The 23,016-nt window shown below is 38.6% G+C and overlaps 1 protein-coding gene across 3 annotated transcripts in view; it reads right to left on the minus strand.

Annotated features, from left to right (window-relative positions):
* Positions 1-1,061: 1,061 nt before the first annotated feature.
* The window catches only part of SMC4 (structural maintenance of chromosomes 4), a 37,591-nt gene continuing 15,636 nt past the window's right edge, over positions 1,062-23,016 (minus strand). For all 3 annotated transcript variants that reach the window (XM_083613086.1, XM_083613087.1, XM_083613085.1), the window contains exons 7-24: positions 22,107-22,234; positions 20,291-20,431; positions 19,785-19,935; positions 17,496-17,660; positions 15,999-16,232; positions 14,208-14,393; positions 10,965-11,126; positions 10,177-10,402; positions 10,012-10,091; positions 9,280-9,432; positions 8,358-8,484; positions 7,618-7,807; positions 6,392-6,536; positions 5,483-5,656; positions 4,572-4,754; positions 3,164-3,396; positions 2,564-2,747; positions 1,062-1,527 (exon numbers count right to left, since the gene is read on the minus strand). In XM_083613086.1, the coding sequence (XP_083469212.1) occupies positions 1,351-1,527; positions 2,564-2,747; positions 3,164-3,396; positions 4,572-4,754; positions 5,483-5,656; positions 6,392-6,536; positions 7,618-7,807; positions 8,358-8,484; positions 9,280-9,432; positions 10,012-10,091; positions 10,177-10,402; positions 10,965-11,126; positions 14,208-14,393; positions 15,999-16,232; positions 17,496-17,660; positions 19,785-19,935; positions 20,291-20,431; positions 22,107-22,234 (3,039 nt within the window). In that variant the 3' untranslated portion in view covers positions 1,062-1,350. The remainder of the gene's footprint in view (positions 1,528-2,563; positions 2,748-3,163; positions 3,397-4,571; positions 4,755-5,482; positions 5,657-6,391; positions 6,537-7,617; positions 7,808-8,357; positions 8,485-9,279; positions 9,433-10,011; positions 10,092-10,176; positions 10,403-10,964; positions 11,127-14,207; positions 14,394-15,998; positions 16,233-17,495; positions 17,661-19,784; positions 19,936-20,290; positions 20,432-22,106; positions 22,235-23,016) is intronic.

The following is a 23,016-nucleotide window of genomic DNA, read 5'->3' on the forward strand; positions in this document are numbered from 1 at the left end:
TAGGTCAAAAGAAAAAAAATACATTCAGCAGAGACTTAAATGTAATTAATACATCTCCCAGGAGGTGGAAGGTTGTCAACTATTCAGTGTCAACCAGGAGAACTGCATCACCTAGCTAGAGTCTTGCACTACATGTGGTTTGCTGCATCTGCCTTCTTTCAAGAGAATCATGTCTGCTTTCTTGAGCCTCACCCATACTGCACAAGACCAGGGAAGAAAACATCAATTGTTCAAAACAAAATATCTTTTATGGGACCTGTGGAGTTCATCCCATTCCCAACCAGAGAGGGAAAGGGTGGTGGTGTTAAGATATCCTCCAGCACCTCAACAATGGATTCTCATTGAGATTGAAGCCTGCAAGTAAATACATCTTGTGGACCTTCAGGGTGTCATTAGCAAAGGTCTTTGTTTCCGGCCTGCTCACTGACCAGCATGGTTATAGCGGAGGACCAAGAATTTTAAACTGTACTTGCATACCTTCAGTTAACATTTTTATTAAAAACAAACAAACAAACTAGAAATCTCATTTTCATGTTTCAGATGTAGCCTGTGTACCGAGACAAACCTTCAGTTGCTCCAGGAGCAAATGGTTTGGGTAGTGCAAAAGGGCTACACATTTATTTTGCTTTGGCAGAAGCTCTTTTTCCAATCTGTGTTAGATGAGGAAGCTAAGTGCAGGAAGGTATACCAGGAGAAAGAGGCCATCCTCAGGGATGCTCTTTCTGTCTTGCAACAAAAATGAGGCTTGAAATGTTGCCTCTGTCCCATAAGAGAAATAAGCTGAAGTAAAATTTAAACGGCATTTTAACTTTCAATTTGAGAAATACACCTAGAGTGTTGCTGGAAGCCCTCCTATCAACCAAGGCCAACCTTTCTCCAGAAGCAGACTGCCGCAGCACAAGAAACGCTGGAGAATACAAGCAACTTTGCAACCTTACAATGGTAGAGATGAGGGCTTCTGCAACTGTATGTATATTTAATATGAACCTATAGTTTCCACGCATTTCAGTTTTCTTTAGAAGTTGGTATATATGCAGGAATACAAGGAAATCACACCTCAGTCAATTTATGATTTTATTTTAACAAATAAAAACATTAAATGCTTTAAAAACAATTATAGGCTTTACCTCAAAAATAAAGTGTACTGGCATGGAATGGTGATTGCTAAGCACCACAGAGCAATGTACATCTAGCTGCAGTTTAGAACTTCCTTTTCTTTTTCTTTCTTTCAACATGCTAGTAGCTTTGAAAAAGTTGCTAACACATTTAAAAACACAAACTGGGGAAAAATGTGTATTAGGAAATGTTCATTAGAAAAGTCTACTGGTTAAATAGACATCATTTCTGTATTCAGGAGCACCCTACAGAACCAAGTTCAGCAAGTCCTTTCAATGCAATCACTTTGGGATTTGTTGCAACACTTTTTGTGGTATTGTAAGTCTTGTAAATCCCAATTAGTCTATCCGCAATTTCAAACATGTTGTTTCTCAGAGAGATGATGATGAATTGTGCATTTTTTGTTTGTTCCTAGAAATTGAAACATATTTTCAATTAGGATTTGTAATGAGCCTGGCAAAAAAACCACAATAGTTGCCCAGTTTTTTTCAAGCAGTACTGCTAGTAATTAACAACCACCAAGACTAGTTCAATCTCTTCCATTAGAAATATATATATAAAAAATAAGTAATTGTCCAGTAGCACCTTAGAGACCAACTAAGGTTGTTCTTGGTATGAGCTTTCGTGTGTATGCATACTTCAGATACACTGAGACAGAAGTCACCAGACCTTTATATATAATGAGAAGGTGGAGAGGGGTATTACTCAGAAGGGTGGTGGGGATGGGTGATTGGCTGATAGGTGTGGTAAACCTGTTGACGACTGTTAATTACTGCAATTGGTCTTAGAGGAAAAAGCAAGGGATGAGATGGCCAAAAATAGCTTTATCATGTACAATGAGATAAGAATCCAATGTCTCTATTCAGACCAGGTCTCTCCATGGTTTTAAGTTTGGTAATAAGTTGTAATTCAACAACTTCTCTTTCCAGTCTATTTCTGAAATTCTTTTGTAATATGACAGCTACTTTGAGATCTTGTATAGAATGTCCTGGGAGACTGAAGTGTTCTCCTACTGGTTTCTCTCTCTCGTGATTCCTGATGTCAGATTTATGTCCAGTAGGAGAACATTTCAGTCTCCCAGGACATTCTATATAAGATCTCAAAGACCAATTGCAGTTGTTAACAGTCGTCAACAGGTTTACCTGTTTGTGAGCTTGTGAAAAAAGCTGTTCTGGAGTAAAGGCAAGCGCAAACTGGGGAAGGCTCCAAGCAACTAAGATGTAAATTCAAAGACTTAATGACATATTCCTTATTTTTGTGGACAGTACTGGGACTTAACCCTTTCCTTTTGGGTAACTTCACTTCAGTCAGAGAAACACTGGTCTTCATTGACATGCACCAGAAGCAGACATACCCAAGACCTTTTCTAATTATTTTACACAAAACTAGCATTAATTTGATACTACTAAAAATGTAAAACTCGGATATTGGCTTCTGTACTACTTACGTATATGTAAAATGCTACGATGGATACGTTTTTAAAATCAAGGGCTGCATCAATTTCATCCATGAAGTAAAGAGGAGTTGGTTTGTAATGATGTAAAGCAAACACCAAAGCGAGCGAGCTAAGTGTCTTCTCGCCACCTGACAAGTTGAAAATCTTCTTCCAGCTTTTCTTTGGTGGACGAACACTGAAAGAAAGAGGAATATATTTATGAGTTTACAATTTACAATCTCCATAACCAAGCTTTTAAGCAGTGCTAAGCAGGTTGGAAGTATATGCTATATACATTATCTCCGTAATTTTACAAGAGTGCTGTTTGGTAGAGCACTATTACGCCACTTCAGTATTTCGAATTAGGATCTGCTTTATATACAAAAAACAAGTTTAGTGAATTTTATCTTAGCTCACAATCTTAACAACTATGTAGACCAGTGGAGGGGGCTACAATCCTTCTTATGCTACTAAACTTTAATTTAGCATTGCATGTGAGTCAGCCAAGTTTGGTTAATTCTGCAGTCAAAATTTAATGAGCATAAATATACCACATATAAGTGGTAAAAGGACCATCAAAATACCTTCAAGATATTTACAGAAAATACCTACCTGAACATGATTCCTTCAGAGAAAGGATCCAGACTATCTACAAGCTCCAGTTCAGCATCTCCTCCCAATGTAAGCATTTGGTAGTTTTCCTTTAGTTTATTTGTTATTACATTAAATCCTGCCATAAATTCATGAAGCCTTTGTTTTCTAAGATCTTCTTCAGCTTCCCTAAATTTGTCTCTCATATTGGTTATTTCATCCAACTCTGCCACACGTTTCAAGTACAGTTCCTCCTAAAAATTGAAAATGTGCATATTCGATATGACTCCTAAGTGTTTCTGTTAAGGATCAGATAGATTTAAGTACAAAATTCTATTTATCCAGAATTTTAATATACAAAAGAAATTCTAAGTTTCTGTTGCCATTGTGAACAGTGTTAGAAACTGAGATATGAAAGCTAGGAGCTAAATGACACCTTAAACATGGGTTATGGGTGCAATAACGAAAGGTCTAGGCTCACTTTTTCAAGAACAAGAATACAAAGCTGAAAATGAACTGAGGTTAAAATATTAAGTTCATTTTTCACATGGTCTAGTCCTTCTTTAGCCCACCCCACCCCACCCCCTAATATTCTTAACAGGGTCTCTTCAGAGGGTCCAGTCTTCAGATTGTAGCTGGAAGTGGGGAGGAGAAAAAGGTCCTCCTTTCCTTCCACTCTGCAGTTTTAATCTGAAATCTCAGGCGCAGTACTGCACCCAGAACTCAGAAACTGCTCATGCTAATGAAATTCCCTGTCACAAATGTGTCTAGAACAATGGGAGTTTCGAACATTGATTATGAAGTAACTGGCTTGTATGTTTGGCACCTGTGCAAAGGAAGGACATAAGAAGGCTGTCCTAGCATTCCCCTTCCATCAATTAATGCTCCATGCAAAAAGTGAGAAAGAAGAGACTTTCTGAGAAGGTATCTAGAAGTTGAGCTATACCAGGCATAGGCAAACTGAGTCCTCCAGATGTTTTGGGACTACAATTCCCATCATCCCTGACCACTCGTCCTGTTAGCTAGGAATCATGGGAGTTGTAGGCCAAAAAAACATCTGGAGGGCCAAGTTTGCCTATGGCTGGGCTATACACACAGGTCCTGCTTACCAAACACAATGCACTCTCTTGGAGATCGTAGGTAAGCATTCACATAACAAGCCCACAATTTCCTTTGGAAATATTTCTGGTATGGGATTCATCCAATCTCTTCCTGCTAAAGCATGCAAGCTGAAGTGAGCACTTGTAAGGAATCTATAAACTTTATAATTTCCTCAGGAAGTAATGCCACTTAGCTCTTTATAAGGAGAGGTTCTCTCAATGACAAACAAGAAATACTAGTCGAACAAGCATTTCAGGTAACAGTCTTGCCACAGATCTGTAACTGCTTGTACGAATTCAAGATGCTGGTTTTAAAAAAGTATGATTACCTTTTTGTTATATTCAGCAATGGCACCCAAGTTTGGTTTCATTTCATGACATTGTGCTTCTAAAAGAGCTATCTGATTGGTTACAATATCCGGGTTTCTTATAGCCTCAAGTTCTTCCTGGCTGAGCACTGCAAGTGCTTCTACTTGTTCATCTTCCAGAGAATGCAGTGATATTTTTGATATCTAAAATACATTTTAAGTAATTAATGAACAAGTCATATTCACATTTCTACAGCTACACTTTAAGGAACTTTCTTGTACCTTAACTGTATGTTAATAGAACAAGTTTGCATTCTTAGTCACACACCCATCTAGAAATTGTGCATTTTTATTTGATATTTTAAGATTTATATATGTAGTCACTTTAAAGGTCTTCTGATGAAAAAGCAGCCTATTGGTAAGAAATAACTAAACAACTTTATGATTTAACAAACTTGATTTAGGCACTATCTGAGTGTGATCCAAATAAGAATAATGATCCATTTCAAGCCAGAAAAAAGACAAAAAAATCTTGGATAGTATGGAGTTTTAACTATATCAAACAGACATTGTAGCAATGCAAGGCATGTGCTCCCTATTTTACAGGACACTGCAGAAATTAAATTGTTTCTTTAAAAAAGTAAGCCAGGCTCATGCTTTGCGGACAGCAAAGTGACTCTAGATAATAAAGAGACTGGGTGGGATATGAAAATAGTATACTCTCCAATGAGGCATAGTCTGTGACTTTTATAGTTTTTTTAGGATCTTGGTAGTTTGCTGTATGATAGATAACATGCAATATAAAAAACAAAAAAACAAAGAACCCATTCCTGCTATATTACAGGATTGGGAAAAGCAGTAAAAAAAAGTTTTTCCCCAAAACATAATATTATAGTATTTCTTGAAATAGTAAGGTATTATAAAGTGTTTACCTCTTTTTGCCAATATTTAATCTTTGATTGATGCTCCGCAATATGACTGTCTAGCTGTTCAATTTTAAGCCTAATATTAAGAGCCTCTTTTTGAAGCAAATGCTCTTCATCTTGGATAGCTTTAATTTTCTGAAGCATAGAGTGGTGTTCCGCTTGAATCTCTGGCAAAGACTCCTAAGTAAAGATCATAGGTGGAAGTTTATTTTTTATTATTCAGTTACCGGAAAGGGTTTACATTTCTAGAGCTCCAATTTGTTCTAGATGCTAATGTCTCTTTGAAATGTGAAAAAACACAGGTAATACCCAACATCAAAATAATTGTCCAACATAACCGTTTGGAAGGTCAAATGCTGCAGGGAATGTTTTAGCATAGTGGCAGCAGGTGTTAACAAAGGGGCAGGGAGGGAGGGGGCCTCTCTGTGCAGTCTTGTGTTGAGTAGCATCAACTCAGTGACATGTGGAATACCAGCTTTTCTCACCACCTCTGAGCTGTGCAAAGGACTGGTAGTACACTAATGCCTGGAGAATGAGGGAAAAGACAGCTTTTTTTTGTACACACACCCCTTACAAACACACGTTTTTCTACTCCGAAGTGATGCATATAGAATTATTACCTGGAACAGGAAGAGTAATGCTTTTACGTGTTAATAGTAAATTCTCTGGAGTGAACAGCGTCTCATTGTTATGCAATATGAGCGTACCTTTAAAATGATATAAATAAATTGAGCAATTGAATCATATTTTCCCTTAAATACAATTTTTGCTGGTGTTGAAGACTTGTAGTGGATTTTATTACCACATGCATTAAAACTCTACTTGTACATCACATACATTTTTAGTGTTAATACACTGTTCTGCATCTTTTAAAACACACCCTATTTAAAGAATGTAAGTTAGCATCATACATACTTCAGCTTCTTTGCTGTCATTCATAACTTTAGCAGCTTTTTCTTCTAGTGTATTCAGCTGTTCTGTTAAGTCTTGGAGGGCTTTTTTATTCTCTTCAATTTCCTTCTCAGTGTGGAGAACAGCATCTTCTGATTTATTTAGGTTTCTATCAAATACAATACAATAATAAAGTAGGTAAGAAGCCTCTACTCTACTGACATTAAAACCTTGAGTATAAATCAAATTAAAAAATAGAATATAAAACAAAATATTGACATTAGAATACTTTGATATGATGGCCATCTTTAATTATTGAAAGGGATGTAACATTTCCATTTCGAAAATCTGTTTTCATTATGAAAAATACACACCACAGATTTTAAATTTCTATAGAGTGAAAGGACTGGAAATGTAACTAACTTGCAACTTCTGTGCATTTAACTTGTGCAATTGCAGCGTTACGTGCTTGGCAGCTGGTCAGCTGAAATTGCACAAACTGAACACATGGAAGGCGGAGAATTAAAAGCTCTTTCTGCATAGGGTTCTCATGGCAGAGCTTCACAGCTCTCAGACTTGCTTATCAGGCTCTGGGAAGAAGCTTCTCAAAGCCTGGTAAGCAAGGCAGAGAACTTAAAAGCTCGCTGCCTTGCGTGGGGTACAAGGCCTGCTCAGTGTGCCTGCTTCAGAAAGGTAGGGATGGTCATGTGGGGCTGGTTCCAAAGTTCTGACTATATGCAATTTCTGGAGACTACTCACCTATGTTTTCCTACTTTTCTATCATTTCCTGTGATACTTATTTCCTACCCCATTGTCCATGGATTTCCTGACACACTATTTCAGTGGCTAAATATAGTGGTACCTCAGATTAAGAATTTAATTCATTCTGGAGGTCCGTTCTTAACCTGAGGTACCACTTTAGCTATAGGGGCCTCCCGCTGCCGCCAGAGAACAATTTCTGTTCTCATCCTGAAGCAAAGTTCTTAACCCGAGGTACTATTTCTGGGTTAGCGGAGTCTGTAACCTGAGGTACCACTGTGTATGATAACACACAACACAAGCACAGAATCTATTAGCACACAAATTAACATTTTAAGAATAGAAGCCTTTATTTTAAAAAGAATCAGCTACTATGTTGCAAATCCATTACTTGATAATTTTGCTGCTTGTTTTCTTTAAACACTATAATGAAATGAGTGTCCTGTTTATTTTTTATGTTGGTTCCAAAGGATATAAAATCATTTCCATACCTATCTGCTGTCTTGATTGCCACCTGAGCTTTAGTAATAGCAGAAGAACATTGATCTATTTCCTTGTTTATCTTATCAAGATTGTCTTGATGACCTTTAAGCTTATTATTATTTATGTCAATTATGAGATTATGCAATCTCTTTATTTCTGTTTCCAATTTACCAGCCTTTACAGCAACTCTGTCATAATCTGTAAGAGAAAAAAAGACAAAAAACCCCACGACTTGATTAATATTTCTAGTGCTAAATATATAAACAGTATGGTATGAGCAAACTACGTGTTCAAATGTTTATATGTTTACAAGATTTATTATTGTGCAAAATAAATGTATACTTAGCTATAATACAATGAGTGCATTACTTCAACTGTAATTTCCTAAACAGCATTTGTTAAATTATTTGCTTTGTAGATTGAATAGTTTTCTTACAAGGAAAATTATCTGTAACTACTAGCATCAGGCTTGTTGACTAACTGGAAAGGATAGCTTTACTGAATAGAAATACAATAGACTCCAAATTATTGAATCTCTTATTTGATTTCTAGCAGATAGGAGTGAGGGGCACAAAGAGGTAGGTTCAGAAAAGTGAAGTTTTATATAGTGAGCAGACTAAAAGCTGGATCTGCGTGTACAGGTTCCCTCCCCCCACAAATGTGCCCATGGGCCAAAAAAGTGGGTGACCCCTAAAACACATCAATTATGATTCACCCTCAATTATATTTTACTGCAATGTTGACATACCTTCTTTGAAACAATGACATTTTCTCTCCATTTCTTTCTGCTTGTTTTTGTCTGGAGCTGCAGCAATTACATTTCTTTCAAGTTCTTTAATCTGGATTTTTAAGTGAGCCTCTTGCTCTGACAAACTCTAAAGAACACAATTATTAATTACTATTAATTTCATTTGTGACACTATTCCTTATGAGGCATCTAGCAGTGATTTACAACACAATAAAAACATATATAAAACATTTGCATACATAAAAATAGCTAAAACAGCCCACACCAACTAACATAATTATTTCAGGGGGGTTTTTAGACTGAAGGACTAACTCCAAGAAAGATCCTAACCTTGGACTTGGGAGACAGACCTTAACAAGTAACTCTTAGATGAGAGCCTGTGCTGGTTCAGAATATAGGCAAAAGACCCCCAAGATAATTGCTGCCCACAGGCTTACCAGAAAACATTAGGTGCATTATAAGTTTTTAAGAACATTTTAATAGGGTGTACAACTTGCCTTTTCTTTTTGGAGACAATTTCTCTTCCCTATCTTAAACTAGTTTGTCTGGCCTGCCTTTTCTAAAATCTGTGGGGGTTTTTTTTAACATTCTCTCTGGCTCAAACACTCTTTTCAAAATAACTGCTCTTAACATTCTTCCATACAATGCAGGAACAAGTATCAACAGCCAAAGCTAAACAGCCCACTTTTCTATTGCCTGTGTTTTGAACAAGTTTTAAAATACCTGAAATCCTTCATATAAAATAGTATATTTAAAGGATAATCTCCATCAGAAGACATGACTGGTGTATCCAGAGCTAAGAGAATCATAGAATCATAGAGTTGGAAGAGACCACAAGGGCCATTGAGTCCAACCCCCTGCCAAGCAGGAAACACCATCAGAGCACAAGCAGTAAGGTATCGTTAGCCGAACTTATGATTACCTGAATGTTTGCACTGTACTTTCCTAACGTGTTCCTCATTTCTCTAATGCTCTGGTGCAATTTTGATATTGCTTCTTCAAGTTGCACTTTTTGTTCCTGAAACTGTGTTGCTTTTTGGAGATCCTTTTGCAGCTGAGATTCCATTTTATTTACCTAGGGGCAAGTTATAAAATGTAAAAAAAGTAATGTATATAACATGCAAATAAACCAGGGGTGGGGAACCTATGCCCCTCCAGATGTTATTGGACTTCAGCTGTCAACAGCCTCAGCTAGTGAATGAACGTGGATGATGAGAGGGTTGTGTTTCAACATCTGGAGAGCCAACTGTTCTCAGTACCTGATTAAAAAAGCCCCCAATTCATCAAAATATATTTCAGTGTTTATATGTCTAGACTTAATATAAGAAAAGCAAAGAGCTTTCAGAACCAACATAGCCCCTGCTAAAGGTTGGCTGGGGGTGTTACTATAGAAGTGCATCTCTGCTACCAAGCAAGCACACCAGTCCGAGGTCACAGGGGCCAAAATAGGGCATTCCATGAGCGACGTTCGATATGCCAGATGGAAAAGTTCCTTCATTCCCCATCATATCCACAGATTGTGCCCCTGACCACAGCCACCCTGGCACTAGATGGGTATTTTCTGTCCCACTGATTTCACTTGGCAGGTAACCAGTAAAAGATTCTTCCCACTCCTAATTAGGAATCCAGAAGGTGTTAGAGAAAGCATACTAACCTCATCTTCTGATGTTTCAACTACAACAGAGGATCCCATTCTACCCTTCATTACTTTTCCTCCACCACCAGTCATTGTACCTATGGAAGAACCAAGAACAAATTAGCAATTCTTTATTTCCCATTCAAATAAAACTTTAACCACAACTTAAAAAAAATTAAATACCTGATTGTTCTATGATTTGTCCTTGTAAAGTTACAACTCTCCATCTCTTGTTTTTCTGGAAAGCAACCCTTGTAGCCTGGTCCAGGTTATTAGCTACCAAAGTGTCACGTAATGCAAAATAAAAAGCACTGCGAACCTTCTCATCTTTAACTTTTACCATATCAAACAAACGAGGAATGTTTTCAGGAGTCTGGATTTTTCCCATGCTTTTCTCCCATACTGTCATCTGGAAGGATTAAAACCACCACAAAACCAGTAAACTAACCATCAAGAACTGCACAGGTCCTTGATATACCTCTTTAGTTTACTTTCATAGATCTTTGTTCATATTTTAATTGTTTTCAAATACTTTATTACAACAGTGCAATCATATACAGGCTTATTCAAATAAAGCTCACTGAACTCCATAGGGTTTACTCTCTAATACGTGTTTGAACCTGAAGCACCATTTTTCCCTTACGTAAATCTATGTTATGCAGATATATAACTCCTAGTATGTATTTACTCTTATATTAAAAACTGAGACTTTGTGATGTTTATTACAAACATGAGCTGTCACTAGTAAGACTATTTTAACAGGCTGTAATAAGATACTATTTATACAAATATACCTTACAGTATTTGTACCCATTATATGTAAAACAGTTTTACTATTATAACCCATTTTAAAATCTAAAAAATGACACTGTAAAAACCAGCTGAACATAGTAATGTAAAAACATATCTATATGCAACTTCGACTTATTCAACTTTAAAAGTTATCTATTAAAAAAAAAGTTATTACAAACCTTGTCAAGCCCTATAAATGTTGCCACTCCAATGTTTTCCTTCTTCAAAAACTTAACACATTCTTGAGCGGTATCCATAGTGTCGACTACAATGTGATCTAACGCTCCACATGATGATGAAATTGCAACATCATACTTCTCATCTATGGCTCCCAAGTCACCCTAGTAGCAAGAAAAGAAAGAAAGCACTTAGGTTAGTAATATGAGTACCAGACATCCAGTCCTAAGCATAATTGCATGTAAGTCCCATTGGTTTTAATATATCTCATCCCTTAACATAAAAGAACTTCTCACGTCGTTTTAATGTCCTTTCACACTGCTCCCATGATTTAGGGTAGAATTTAAGCAGAACTCTCTCCTGAAAGCTATGGGGAAAAAGATGTTAACTAAGAAATGATGGCTCGGAACAAATGCGATGGGGTAGTATCTCAAAAGGCAGTTGCTCACATTTGCATACTGTTCTTACTAATCTCTTCTTAAAGTAGCTATACTTGGGCAGAATGCATAATAGGTTCACAGGGCACTTTGGCAATCAGCGTCCAGACTGGAGAAGAGACAGTGAAATATTACTGTATTGGCCCGAATATAAGCCACACTTTAACTTTTCATAATTGGAATTTGGAGAAAAAATGTGCATCTTATATTTGCGACCTTACGCCACTGGCAAAGTGGCACAGCTCCCCCACCCCACCCAGAGAGCAACGCAGCCCAGGAGCATGGGGTAACAGCGCTCAGCCCTCCCGTCGCTTCCAACCCTCCCCCGAGCTTTCGGGGGGAAGCGGCATGGCTGCCCCCCAGGAAGCAGCCCGGGAGTGTGAGGGAATGGTACCCGTAGTCAGCTATTGTCTTTTTTTCTCTCCCCCCCCCCATGAATTTTTTTGTTGGGAGTCATTCTGCAAAGAAACAGTAAAGATGTTTGTACCTTTAAGAACTGTTTCTGTGAGCTTTGGGCAGATTGGGTACAGCTGGTCATGACTACAAAAGGAGGAAAAGTTGCAGTTTGAACTTTGCCTGCAAGGAAAAACACCCAGAAGCTTTGTTGTTTTGTAATAAAACCTTTATTTGTTTGGTTTTACACCGGTCTTATGGTGTCATAGTTTCTGTCATCTGCCACCAGAGGAAAAACCCACTCTAACATTTTAAAGGTGCAGTTTATTTGCAGGTGTGGCTAATATTCGGGCCAATACTGTAATGTAGGTGAATGCAGAAAAAAGGTAGCTTGGTTACATCCAGAGATGCTGGACAATGCTGCTGCCCAGTATTTTTGCATGTTTCCTTGAAGACTCAGAGAGGCTGAGTAACCTTTACTTTAATTTGGAAATCAACTTTTGTCTTGGAGAGATGATTGTGCATGCAGTCCTCTCAAAAGCTGCCTTAGCGTCTTGGGTTTACCAAGTACGACAACTTCCCCTGCTAAATATTCTCACTAACCAAGTTAGCCTACTCAGATAAAGGAAGAGAAGAAGTACCACTGTGTATCTATCTGAAGGTTAGCTTTACATTGCCAGTGCAAGATCAGGTTGGGTAAACCTTGTAGCCCAAAGCAGAAACAGATCTTGGGGGAAGCAGGTACCTCCCATAATTAAGTCTGCGTATTCACCAAGCTCAAACAGGCCATACATTATTAATATATTAGGTGATTGAAGAGAAAAAACACCTACTTCCCTAACTATAGATCTAAGAGAAGCTGAATGGAATGATAAACTGCCAGAAAACGTTGCTCCTATTTATGTAAACCTTCATGGCCCTACAGGCAGCTAAAGAGTTCTAGGCCTGCTCCAAAGGGTGGCAAGGATCTGGACAGCTGGTTGCGACAACCAATTATTGTCGTCTATGGAACCTTGATATGACTGGGCATGAAAGCTGGGTCTGCCCTCAACACTACCCTATCCTTATGAAAAACACACAAGTGTTTTACAGTGGAGACTGGAGAAAGCATTCAGCTCAGATACCCTGCAGGAAGAGGGGATAGCTACTTGGAAATGGATTTTAAACACTCTTAGGGGCACTGTCATAAATGATTCAAAGGCGGTCTCTGGAGAGCTGAGAAAACCCTGTACAGTGGTACCTTGGTTCTCAAAATTAACCCATTCCGGAAGTCTGTTCCAAAACCAAGGTGCGCTTTACCATAGAAAGCAATGCAAAACGAATTCATCCGTTCCAGACTTTTAAAAACAATCTCTAAAACAGCAATTTAACATGAATTTTACTATCTAACAAGACCACTGAGCCATAAAATGAAGGCAATAATCAATGTACTGTACTATAAAATAAATAAGACAGTATTGTAGACGATAAAAATTAAAATTACTTTTTTTCCCTTACCTGTGCTGATGATAGTCATTGTTTGGATGGGGGGGCTTTTATCCATTTCCGCAGTCACACAATCAATCAATCAATCAATCAGTCAATAGCTGAACTGGGTTCCACACAGTCACAAAAACAAATTAACCGAAAAAGCCTCAAAAACAAAAACACAAAATAAATAGCAAAAACAAAAGCACCAAACTTAACCCATTCCGGAAGTCCATTTGACTTCTGAAATGTTTGAAAACCAAGGCGCAGCTTCTGATTGCTTCAGGCGCCCCGGAAACAATAGCCGACTGCCACATCTGATGTTTGGCTTCCGAAAAACGTTTGAAAACCGGAACACTTCCAGGTTTTCAGCGTTTGAGAACCAAGGTACCACTGTACAGCTCTGCATTTCAGCATAGCTCTATGAAGGAAATGTTTCAGCGACAGATACGAAATTGTAGATGAGGCCAACTAAAAAAGGGATAGAAGATATAGTTGCTACGTATGTGTCTTTTGAGAGTGTTTACAAAGATCTTCCTGAAGGAAGAGAATGTCCCTAACTTTTGCTATCCAGAAATTGATCCCATTAGAACACCATACAATTCCATTAGAAGAACACCATGCAATAAAACACCTGAAGGAGACAAATTGCTAAGCTGTATTAAAGGGAAGAGGGGATGTCTGCGAACAACGCATATGCTGCAACAGGTGAATGAGAAATGCAATAAAATGCACAACTAAATCTGGCCTGAGAAGAATAGGAGCTTGAGAATGATGTGACTTCTTCAAACAAGGCAGAATGCAAACTAAATTATGGGAGCTGCCTACTTCCCTCTAGTTCTATTCCTACCTTCAACCACAAAGTGGAGACATTACCCAATCTGACAACCTTTCACTGGCAATGGGAAAAAGCACAATACAGAAATGGCAAGAAAAATAAGAACTTACTAGTCTTCCATAAATTCCAGGGATTTTCCCAGACTTCATCTGTTGAAGTAAAACTTCAAGAACTCTTCCTCGACTTTTATTTATTGCCAATGAGCTTCTTGCTTCTTCTACTTTCTGACGCAGATCTTGAACATAATTCTTGATGTTTGCTTCATCTTTTACAAGTTTATTAAGATCATTCTCTTTCTTAAACGAAAAAGGCATTATTATTTTTTAATTCCAGAAGTAGTTCATTACAGAATTGAGATTTTCTAAAGAAATGGTATTCCTCTAGTAACAAACTCTACTATAGAGGAACTAAGCTGGGGTTAACTTTCTGGGTTAACAGGCACTTTTAATGTCTAGGAGATGCCACCACAAATTTTCAGTCACAGACAAGCTGCCATAGAAGGCAAGCTCAATTAGAAACTGCTCTTTGGCAAACATGATGAGCAGCCAGTCTTCTCCCCATCTTTGAAGCTGCAAGGCAGAGATTGACTTAGCCGTTGTGTAATGATCCCTCTGGCCCACTACTAGACTTTGAGTTGTTTCACAGCTGTGGGACCAAAATGCTTGGATAGCATTTTCCTCACAGGAATAAACTGGCAAACTGAAGCAAGAAAAATGGTGGAAATTGAATGTCATTGCCTGAATGTGCTCAGGTGACAACACCCATCCAGCAACATATCCCTGGAAAGGGCAGGCAGAAATTTGCTTGGAGAGCGGTGAGCTGGCAACTCTTTGTTTGGCCAGCAGGACCAGCCAATTATTGTAAATCCCTGAATCTACTGCTCATTGACTCACAATTAATTCTGAATATCTTTAAAAGTTTTAAGGGACACCATAATTATCACTTCTAGATGTCCTGGTGCAGAAGTTCCCCTATTTAGCTAGATCATGAAATATATCATTAAATAAAACTTTTTCACACTCAGTATCTGCTTCCACGTTTTTTGCCTGTATGAATATTTTAACAGTTCAATAGCAACTCTTTTCCACCTCCATATCTTTCCGTTAGCGTCACATACCACCTTGGGAAGTGGATACAAAGGATGTGTCAACAGCATACAAGGATTTCGTAGTTAGATGAAGAAACTGAATAGGACCTTTCAGGTCCTCAAAGAGATTATTTACAAAAATGTTTTATTTGAAGAAAAAACTGGTGACATCCCAACCTATTGACACCCACTGTAGAAATGACCACAGATTAATGCCCGTGTAAAAGGCATTTAGTTGGGGCCATATCTTAAGGGACAGAACTAAATGGTGAGTGAATGATCTTTAATTATAACTTGGGTGCAGGCCCTCAAGATGGAACCTATGAACTGCCTATCCAGCCTAGTGGGAGAAGTTATCCTATTCAATGAGTGTCCTTGACTCCACTCTATCAAACTAGTTTAATGTTAACGAGCAGTGTACTGATGCATGCTGCTCAACAGTCCCCAATTCCTTCACTTGTGTTGTTACTGCACTGGAGTGGGGGAATAAGCCAGAAGCTGGCTTCATGTTATGTGTGAAACAGGACTTGTAGTTTGTTTCCCCCCAGCAAACTATGTGTGCTGGTTTGCACAGAATGCAAAGCTACCCTCTGTCCTACCTAGAGTAGCAACAGCAGAAGTGGGGGGGGGGGGGCATCTAAGAAAGTAATTTTAGAGGAACTATGCGGGGTGTCTTTACAGGTTTTAATACTATTGATAGCAATAGTTCTGACAGTCTTAACACCAAACAGTTCTGGGAAAAGTAGTAACACTTAAATTGCAATATGAAGTTAAGCATTTCAGGAATATAAACAAATCTTCAGTAACGTCTAACCTTCTTTAGATCATGCTCAGCTTGAGGCAGTTTTGACTCCAGTTCTTTGATAGTGGCTAACCTTTCTTTAAGTGTTCCTGAAGCAGTCTGAAGAGCTTCTTCTGCTGTTTTAAACTGAGATACTGCAGTATTATGGTGACTAAGGTAGAGATCAAGTTCTGACTGTGCCACCTCCAAATTTGAACGTGCTTCATTAACTGTTTTGCTGAATTCCATGAGTTCTTTTTCTTTGTCCTATGAAAATGAAATTTGTAAAGGTCATATTTTTTTTAAAAAAACCCTTTGCTCACAATTCAAGTGGTAATGCACAGATCCTGGCAATTCTCCCAGAACACTTTTTCTCAGCTGCAATGCCACTCCTGTAAAGTAGAGATAAGCCAGCGACCCCCCCAGAACTCAGCTTTAGTGAAATGCTAATTGTTTCCTCCCCATCTAGAACTACCTCTATCAGCAGTCATTCCACCTTGGTGAATCTTGAAGTCGTTGGTGTGTGTAAAATGTATTTTCCTATTGGTTTTGCAGATGGATTCAATGCTGTTTTTAGTTCTGCATTTGTAAATAACCACAATATTTTCAAATATTTAAGTAAGAAGCCCTCTCCATTGGTTCAGCTGGGACTGTTTGGCTCCTTTCATCCCAAAACCATCTCCTACAATGAGCATTTTGGATAACAGTCTGAAAGTCTATATCAAAATTTGCTTTCTTTTTCACTCACACCTCATTGTTTCATCCCTTTTGCACCTGGTCTAGATTGGAAGGCATTATTTTAAACTGTAAACCACTTTGACAAAAATGCAAAATATAAAATACACTGCATAAATGACACACTCAGATAGTTTCAGTTTATAGATACGTAGCAAGGGATTTAATCCAGCCATACAAATAAATGGTCATGCAGCCCTTGCTTTGCTCACCCATAATCAATACTGTCCTTCCTTTTGCTAGCAAGCAATACATTTCCCTTACTGGAGAATAAAAATAGCATTATGCACAAAGACACACAAGCAGATCTGGTTATCTGAAAAACCAACCAGACAGCCAGCCAGATTATGTCAACTGCCATTTTCCTCTGTATTCTGGTGTTAATACAGGAAAGCGAAAATCAACCTCATATGCATGCATGCATGGTTCATAGCTCCATATTAGTTAAGCAAGAGATAAAAGCAATGTTGAATCCACTTAGCATAGCGCAGCCAATGAATGTCCTTAGTAAGAAACACTGGCCTTAATAAGGGGAAATGCTGTAAGACAGTAATAATGCTCATATGTATTTCTAGGATGTTTTGTACAGTGCAATGGCAATGCCACAAGTGTAAGCAGGTGTCAGCTGCTTGCAGGGAAGTAATTGCTACTCGGCTGGCTGCTTAGTTTATTCTGCAATATACTTTAACTTCTGTTCTGACCGAGAAGAGATAAAGAGAGCCTATTACTTGGTTAATTATGCTGATTTGCTTCTAGACTCCAGGGGAGATAGCTGAATGCATCAAGTGTACAAACCTCTTTTTCATTCTGCAATCCTTGAGTTTCCTGCTTAAGACTGTCCATAACTTCTTTTAGCTTTTCCTCTACCTTTTTCTTTTCTTTTTCTAGAACCTCTCTCTTAGCTGTTGCTTCACCAATAGCAGATTCACTACGGGCAGGAACACTTCTCAAGTCTTCAACCTATGAAAAAGGTAATATTATTTTTTTCAGTTTGGGGAACAGTCTCTCCAACAGGGAAACCAGTTTCGCCAAACGAACTGCACTTCACTGGCAGATCTATTAAGCACAATTGTTCATAGCACAGGTGGCTTAGAAGAATTATTTCATATTTATTTATTTCATAAAATTTATACACTGCTTGATCATAAAAACTCAAAGCTGTTTACAAAAAGATAAAACTATAAAATCAGGAAAAAAATCACAACATATTAAAACAGGTAAGAGCTACAGGAGTTAAAATAGTATAACAGATTAAAATTCGTATCAGCATTTCTAAGTATCTGGGTAGGCTTGTCCAAACAATTATGTTATTATCAGGCACCAAAAATACAGTGAAGGTGTCTGCTTGATATCTATAGGCAGCTAGTTTCAAAGTATAGGTGCTGCCACACTAAACAATTGGGTTTTTACAAATGCAGAATAGGTATTACATAGCACCTTGTAGTAGCACCAATTACATATATTTTTTACACTTTATAAATTTAGATTGACAATAACAGCATGAAGGTGTAACATGAAAAGTATCCTATTATTTTTCAGGAATATTCAGGCAATAAGATACACACTAAAGGCTCTTTTGCAATTTTTTCCTTGACACATTTGCTCATGATGAATTCATTTCCTTTCTTACTCAGGAAAAGATCACTTACCAATAACTGGTTCACTAGAGACCAATTTCAGCTACTTTGGGAGTTATCCAACTAACACATTCCATCTGCACAATAATTTCTGCTTGTGTGAAAGATCTCCACTCCCCTTCCTGCACACACCCTTCACCATCCCCCAAATCTGCTCTGGAGGCTTGGTGGAACCCCTAGAACAGATTTAAGGGGGCAGGGAAGGAAAGTTCCGTTACACTTGCAAAAATCCTTGTGCTGGCAGAACACATTAGTCAGATACCAACAAGAGAGCTGCCAGAATTGTATAACCTTTTGCAAAGCACCTGCACTTATGTGGTAGCCCATGTCTATTGCTAAATATGCCTGTCTAAGTAGAAAAGTACAGGCTACAGAGGCAGCAATCATCATAAGCTTCTGTGGTTCAAAAATGTGGGGGCACACTGACCCCATATGAAGAAAACTGCATTGGGTAGGCACAGCCATTCTGGAATAACTGGCCAGTATCACCCTGCCATGAGGCAAAGAATGTGGGAAAGTGGCTTCCTTATAGAGGCAACCCAGACTGTGGAATTCCTCATCCTAGGAGATCCACCTGGCTGTTCTTCCTCTCCCCCCGCCCCCCACTTTAGTGTGTTGTTTTATTTTGTTTTTGCCTTCAGACCTTATTGGTTAGGCAGACATTATAGTTGGCTAGATGACAAGGTGTGTCATTTTTGGATTGGTAATATGCACCTGTCTTTCAACTTTTTGTTCTACGATAATGGTTGTTAAAAGGGTTTCGTGTTTAATCTGTTCTGGGTGTTATATACAAGCAAGGCAGATATAAACTTTTCAATAAATAAAGTTTGAAATGATTTTATTGCACAAGAGATTATACAGGAATCCCTCCACTTACACAAGGGTTACATTCCAGGGCCCTGTGCCCATAAGTGAAATTGTGTAAAGTGGGGAACACTCTCTCAATGCCTATTTTCCACTGCTCTCCAGCTCCCCCTATCCCAATTCTCTCTCCAATCCAGACCAAAATATAGAGTTCATGCTCTGGGGCTGGCTGGAGGACACGAGGGAAAGCGGCTGCTGCACTACCTCACTTGGCAGTGCAGTTGCTGTTGGAGCTGTGTGAATGAACTGGTGGAGTCAATCCAGCACTCCCACCAGTGTGCTTTGTGCACCCCCAATCTCCCTGCTGCACCCCTCCCAGTAAGCAGCAGTAATTCCACTGCAGAAAGGTTGCTGCTGCTGCACTCCACCGGGCCTCTTCTACTAGGAAGCATCCCACTGAAATATAAAAGTCTTACTTCAGAGTATTTTAGGCTTGGGCTCCAGATTTTATTCTTAAATTTTTAATAGCACATTGAGAAAACGCTTTCAGATAGATAGCATAATGAAGCAAACACTGACCTTTTGAACTCAATTTTCAATAGTATTTTGCCTAAACCTATCAGAATGAAGTTTACAGGCGTACCTTTTCTTTATCCTTCTGAAGCTGCTTCTCTAGTTTTTTTGACTTGCTTTTTGCATGTTTTAGTTTTTCCCTTACTTGAACATCCTCCAAATCGAGCTGTTTAAATGTATTTTTATTTTCTTCTATGAATGCTGTGATTTTATTCAGTTTTCTAGAAAAAGAGGAAACATACCAATTACCTTTTCAATCAGTTAAAGATGGTATGATCATACTAAGCTAGTTTTTTTTAAAAAAAAAACCTTTTACAAAGTATATATATATATATGGGGTGTTAGGGGAGGGGTAGTATCTCTGGTGGACACATTGTGCTCCTTCTGGGGAGGTCACCTCAGTGGTCTGACTTCACTTCTGGAGGTACACTCCACTGTCTCCTGAGACAGATGGATGACAACAACAAAGGAAGCAAAGTGTCATGCTTATTGCACAAAATGCACCAAAACAGCAACATGAATGCAAATTTCAAATACTGTTAACGCCTGCAAAGTAATAGAATTATTAATGTTTACTTTTCAATTTCTTTCAGAGCTTTATTCTTATCTTTCTTTTCATCTGACAGTTTACTGCTTTTCTCATTAACTTCTTTAGTATCTTCATGTATTTCTTCTTTCTGGGTCTCCAGTCCAGTTATCTGCTTCTGCAACTCATAACTTTAAAAAAGAAAAAGATAGGTTTCACACGTCTGATAATGCAGACAATTGTTCTCATCGTAATAAAGATACTAAAATAGTTGGGAGAGATCCAACATTGTGCCAGCACACACAGCAACTTCTTTGTCCTCTTCACCCATTGAAAATCCCTTCCAAGGCAGATTTTCTCTTGGCCCTCCATGCTGGATGAAGAACTTCAACGCACAACTCAACTTCTGCCAAAGGCTTTAATTTTTAGATCAAATCATACATAAGGAAAGTTACAGTGTACAGAAATCAGCTAGTACATGAGAAGTTAACTACATGGCGAAGCATGAGCTAAGACACTGATCCAACAAGTGACACTCCCTCTGCACCTGAGTGGGTTGGCTGTCCACAGTTTGTTTGTGCTGGCAGAGCAGAGGGTGTTGATGTAGTTGGGGTGGGCCACTCTTCCAACAACTCACTTGGTCATTCCCCTGATCCAGATATCCACCACACAAGCTGAAGAATACCTCCCCAGGATCAGACATTTCTTGGGGTCCTAATTCCACCTCCATCGTTCTGCTAGGACCCTCCCCAGAGTCCTCTAGTTTTAACTCTCCAATCTCTTCCTCTCCTCCTCTGGAACTGACCAAACACTCCAGGACATTCACAGGACTCATGACAGCAAAAAGTTTGCTATGCAAGCACTGTATCACCTATTTGCATTTATCAACCAAAAAATTAGCAATATTAAGGAGGAGGATTTATTTCCCCAAAATTTAGAGCAACTGAAGTTAGTCAAGGTGAATACTCTTTTTAAGAGTATTTTACACCACTAGCAGCCCACAATACAGTCACTACTCATTCTGTGGAAAGCTCCCATGTAGTGCCAGAGTTTTATACAAAGAAATTCCAGACTAAATGATAGAACTTGTGAGACCTAGATAGAGCCTTGAATGAAGACCCATCACACCCAAGTGCTAGCCAAAGTGTACCAAGGTGGTAGAATAGGTATTTAAGAGGAAGATGGAGCAAAGTCAGTATTCCACCCAACTTGTTTGTGCTTCAGCTGCTCTGGCATTAGCAGTGCCACAACACTTGTTGTCATGCACAGGTTCTCACTGCTCAAGGTATTCAAATATACATTTTAATTAAATAATAAGAGCCTTACCCCAGTTCTCCAAAGTAGCAACTACCACCAATCCTTCTAAATTAATTCGCTGAAGAGATGACCTGGCAACATACATTTTAAATCTTTCATGTCCCCAGTAAATAAATCACTTTGGGATGTCTATGCCATACTATTCCCCTCAAATAAAATGTATTTAAGAGTAGCAGCATACCACTTGAATCTAAAAGCAATGTGTTAAATCAAGACTAAGTTAGGTACAGTTATGTTCCACTTATTTCAGTGGGGACTAAATGCAACTACCTTTAGAGCCAACACATTGTATTTACTATGATGTAGAGCAGGGGTTGTCAACCTGGTCCCTACCGCCCACTAGTGGGTGTTTCAGGATTCTAGGTGGGTGGGCGGTAAGGAAATTTTACCATCAATAAAGATGCATTAGTGGGCGGTAGGTATAAAAAGGTTGACTACCCCTGCTGTGGAGAAACAGCAGCACAACTAGCCCAAATCTTCCACTTCCCTCTGATCTAATTTGAGGGTGTAAAGAACACACATTAAATCATATCAAATGATGCTACTTACATGTAGTACTGACAAATCTTATTCTTTTCTCTGAACATTTTGTTTTCCAGAGAAAGAAATTCAAGTGCTTTGTTCCGTTCTCCTTCCAAGGCATCTTTCTCTTTTTCCACCATTTTAACTCTGTTCAACTAGACAGAATATTTCATAAATAATGGTTGGTTTAATGCTCGGATATGCACACCATAAAAACACTTTATATGAAACAGGAAAGACGAGAGCTTTACAGCACGTAACACTATGGGCACAAACCAGTAGAATGACAGGAATTGTGTTTTTCTACTGCAATCACCCAGCTCACTCTGGTCCAGGAAATATCAGTTCCCTCCCTCCCACAGTAAATGCAAAATGTAATCCTGAAACTTGCAAAGGCTTATCAAAAAGATAATGCTAAATACTATCCTATATATATTAATTCAAATCCTCAGAGAAAGCATTCTTACTTACATAGTGGAAGCAGTACCAACCACATACAAGAAGGTGGGTGTTAGGAGATTTGAGAGGAATCTTAACAAGGTTTCCAAAAGTACACAATATCTTTAGAGTAAAAACCCAACTGTCCCAAAAGCCCCATGACAATCGAACATGCTCAGTGGCCCTAGAAATCCAACTTTAAAATGCACAAACGGGAAACTAGAGGTAAGGAGGAGTGAAGTGGAGTATCTGGGAAGACACCCCTAGATATATAAAAAAAATACATAGCAAGAACCATGTCATTGTCTCAACTGGCCACTTCTTGGGTTCACATTGAGAAGTCATTTGTGCGGCCTTTTCTGACTCAATACCCCAAAGGGGAGGGGGAGAAAACAGGGAATAGATAGGCAAGTCCCAAGAAAAAACTGACAGTGCTCTGCCAACACAGACTCTAGGACACAGTCAGGACTAGAATTGGTTCTCTCTCATGCAAGGACAC

The sequence above is a fragment of the Podarcis filfolensis genome (assembly GCF_964270895.1).
Source record: "Podarcis filfolensis genome assembly, chromosome: 5".
In the NCBI taxonomy this organism is placed as follows: domain Eukaryota; kingdom Metazoa; phylum Chordata; class Lepidosauria; order Squamata; family Lacertidae; genus Podarcis; species Podarcis filfolensis.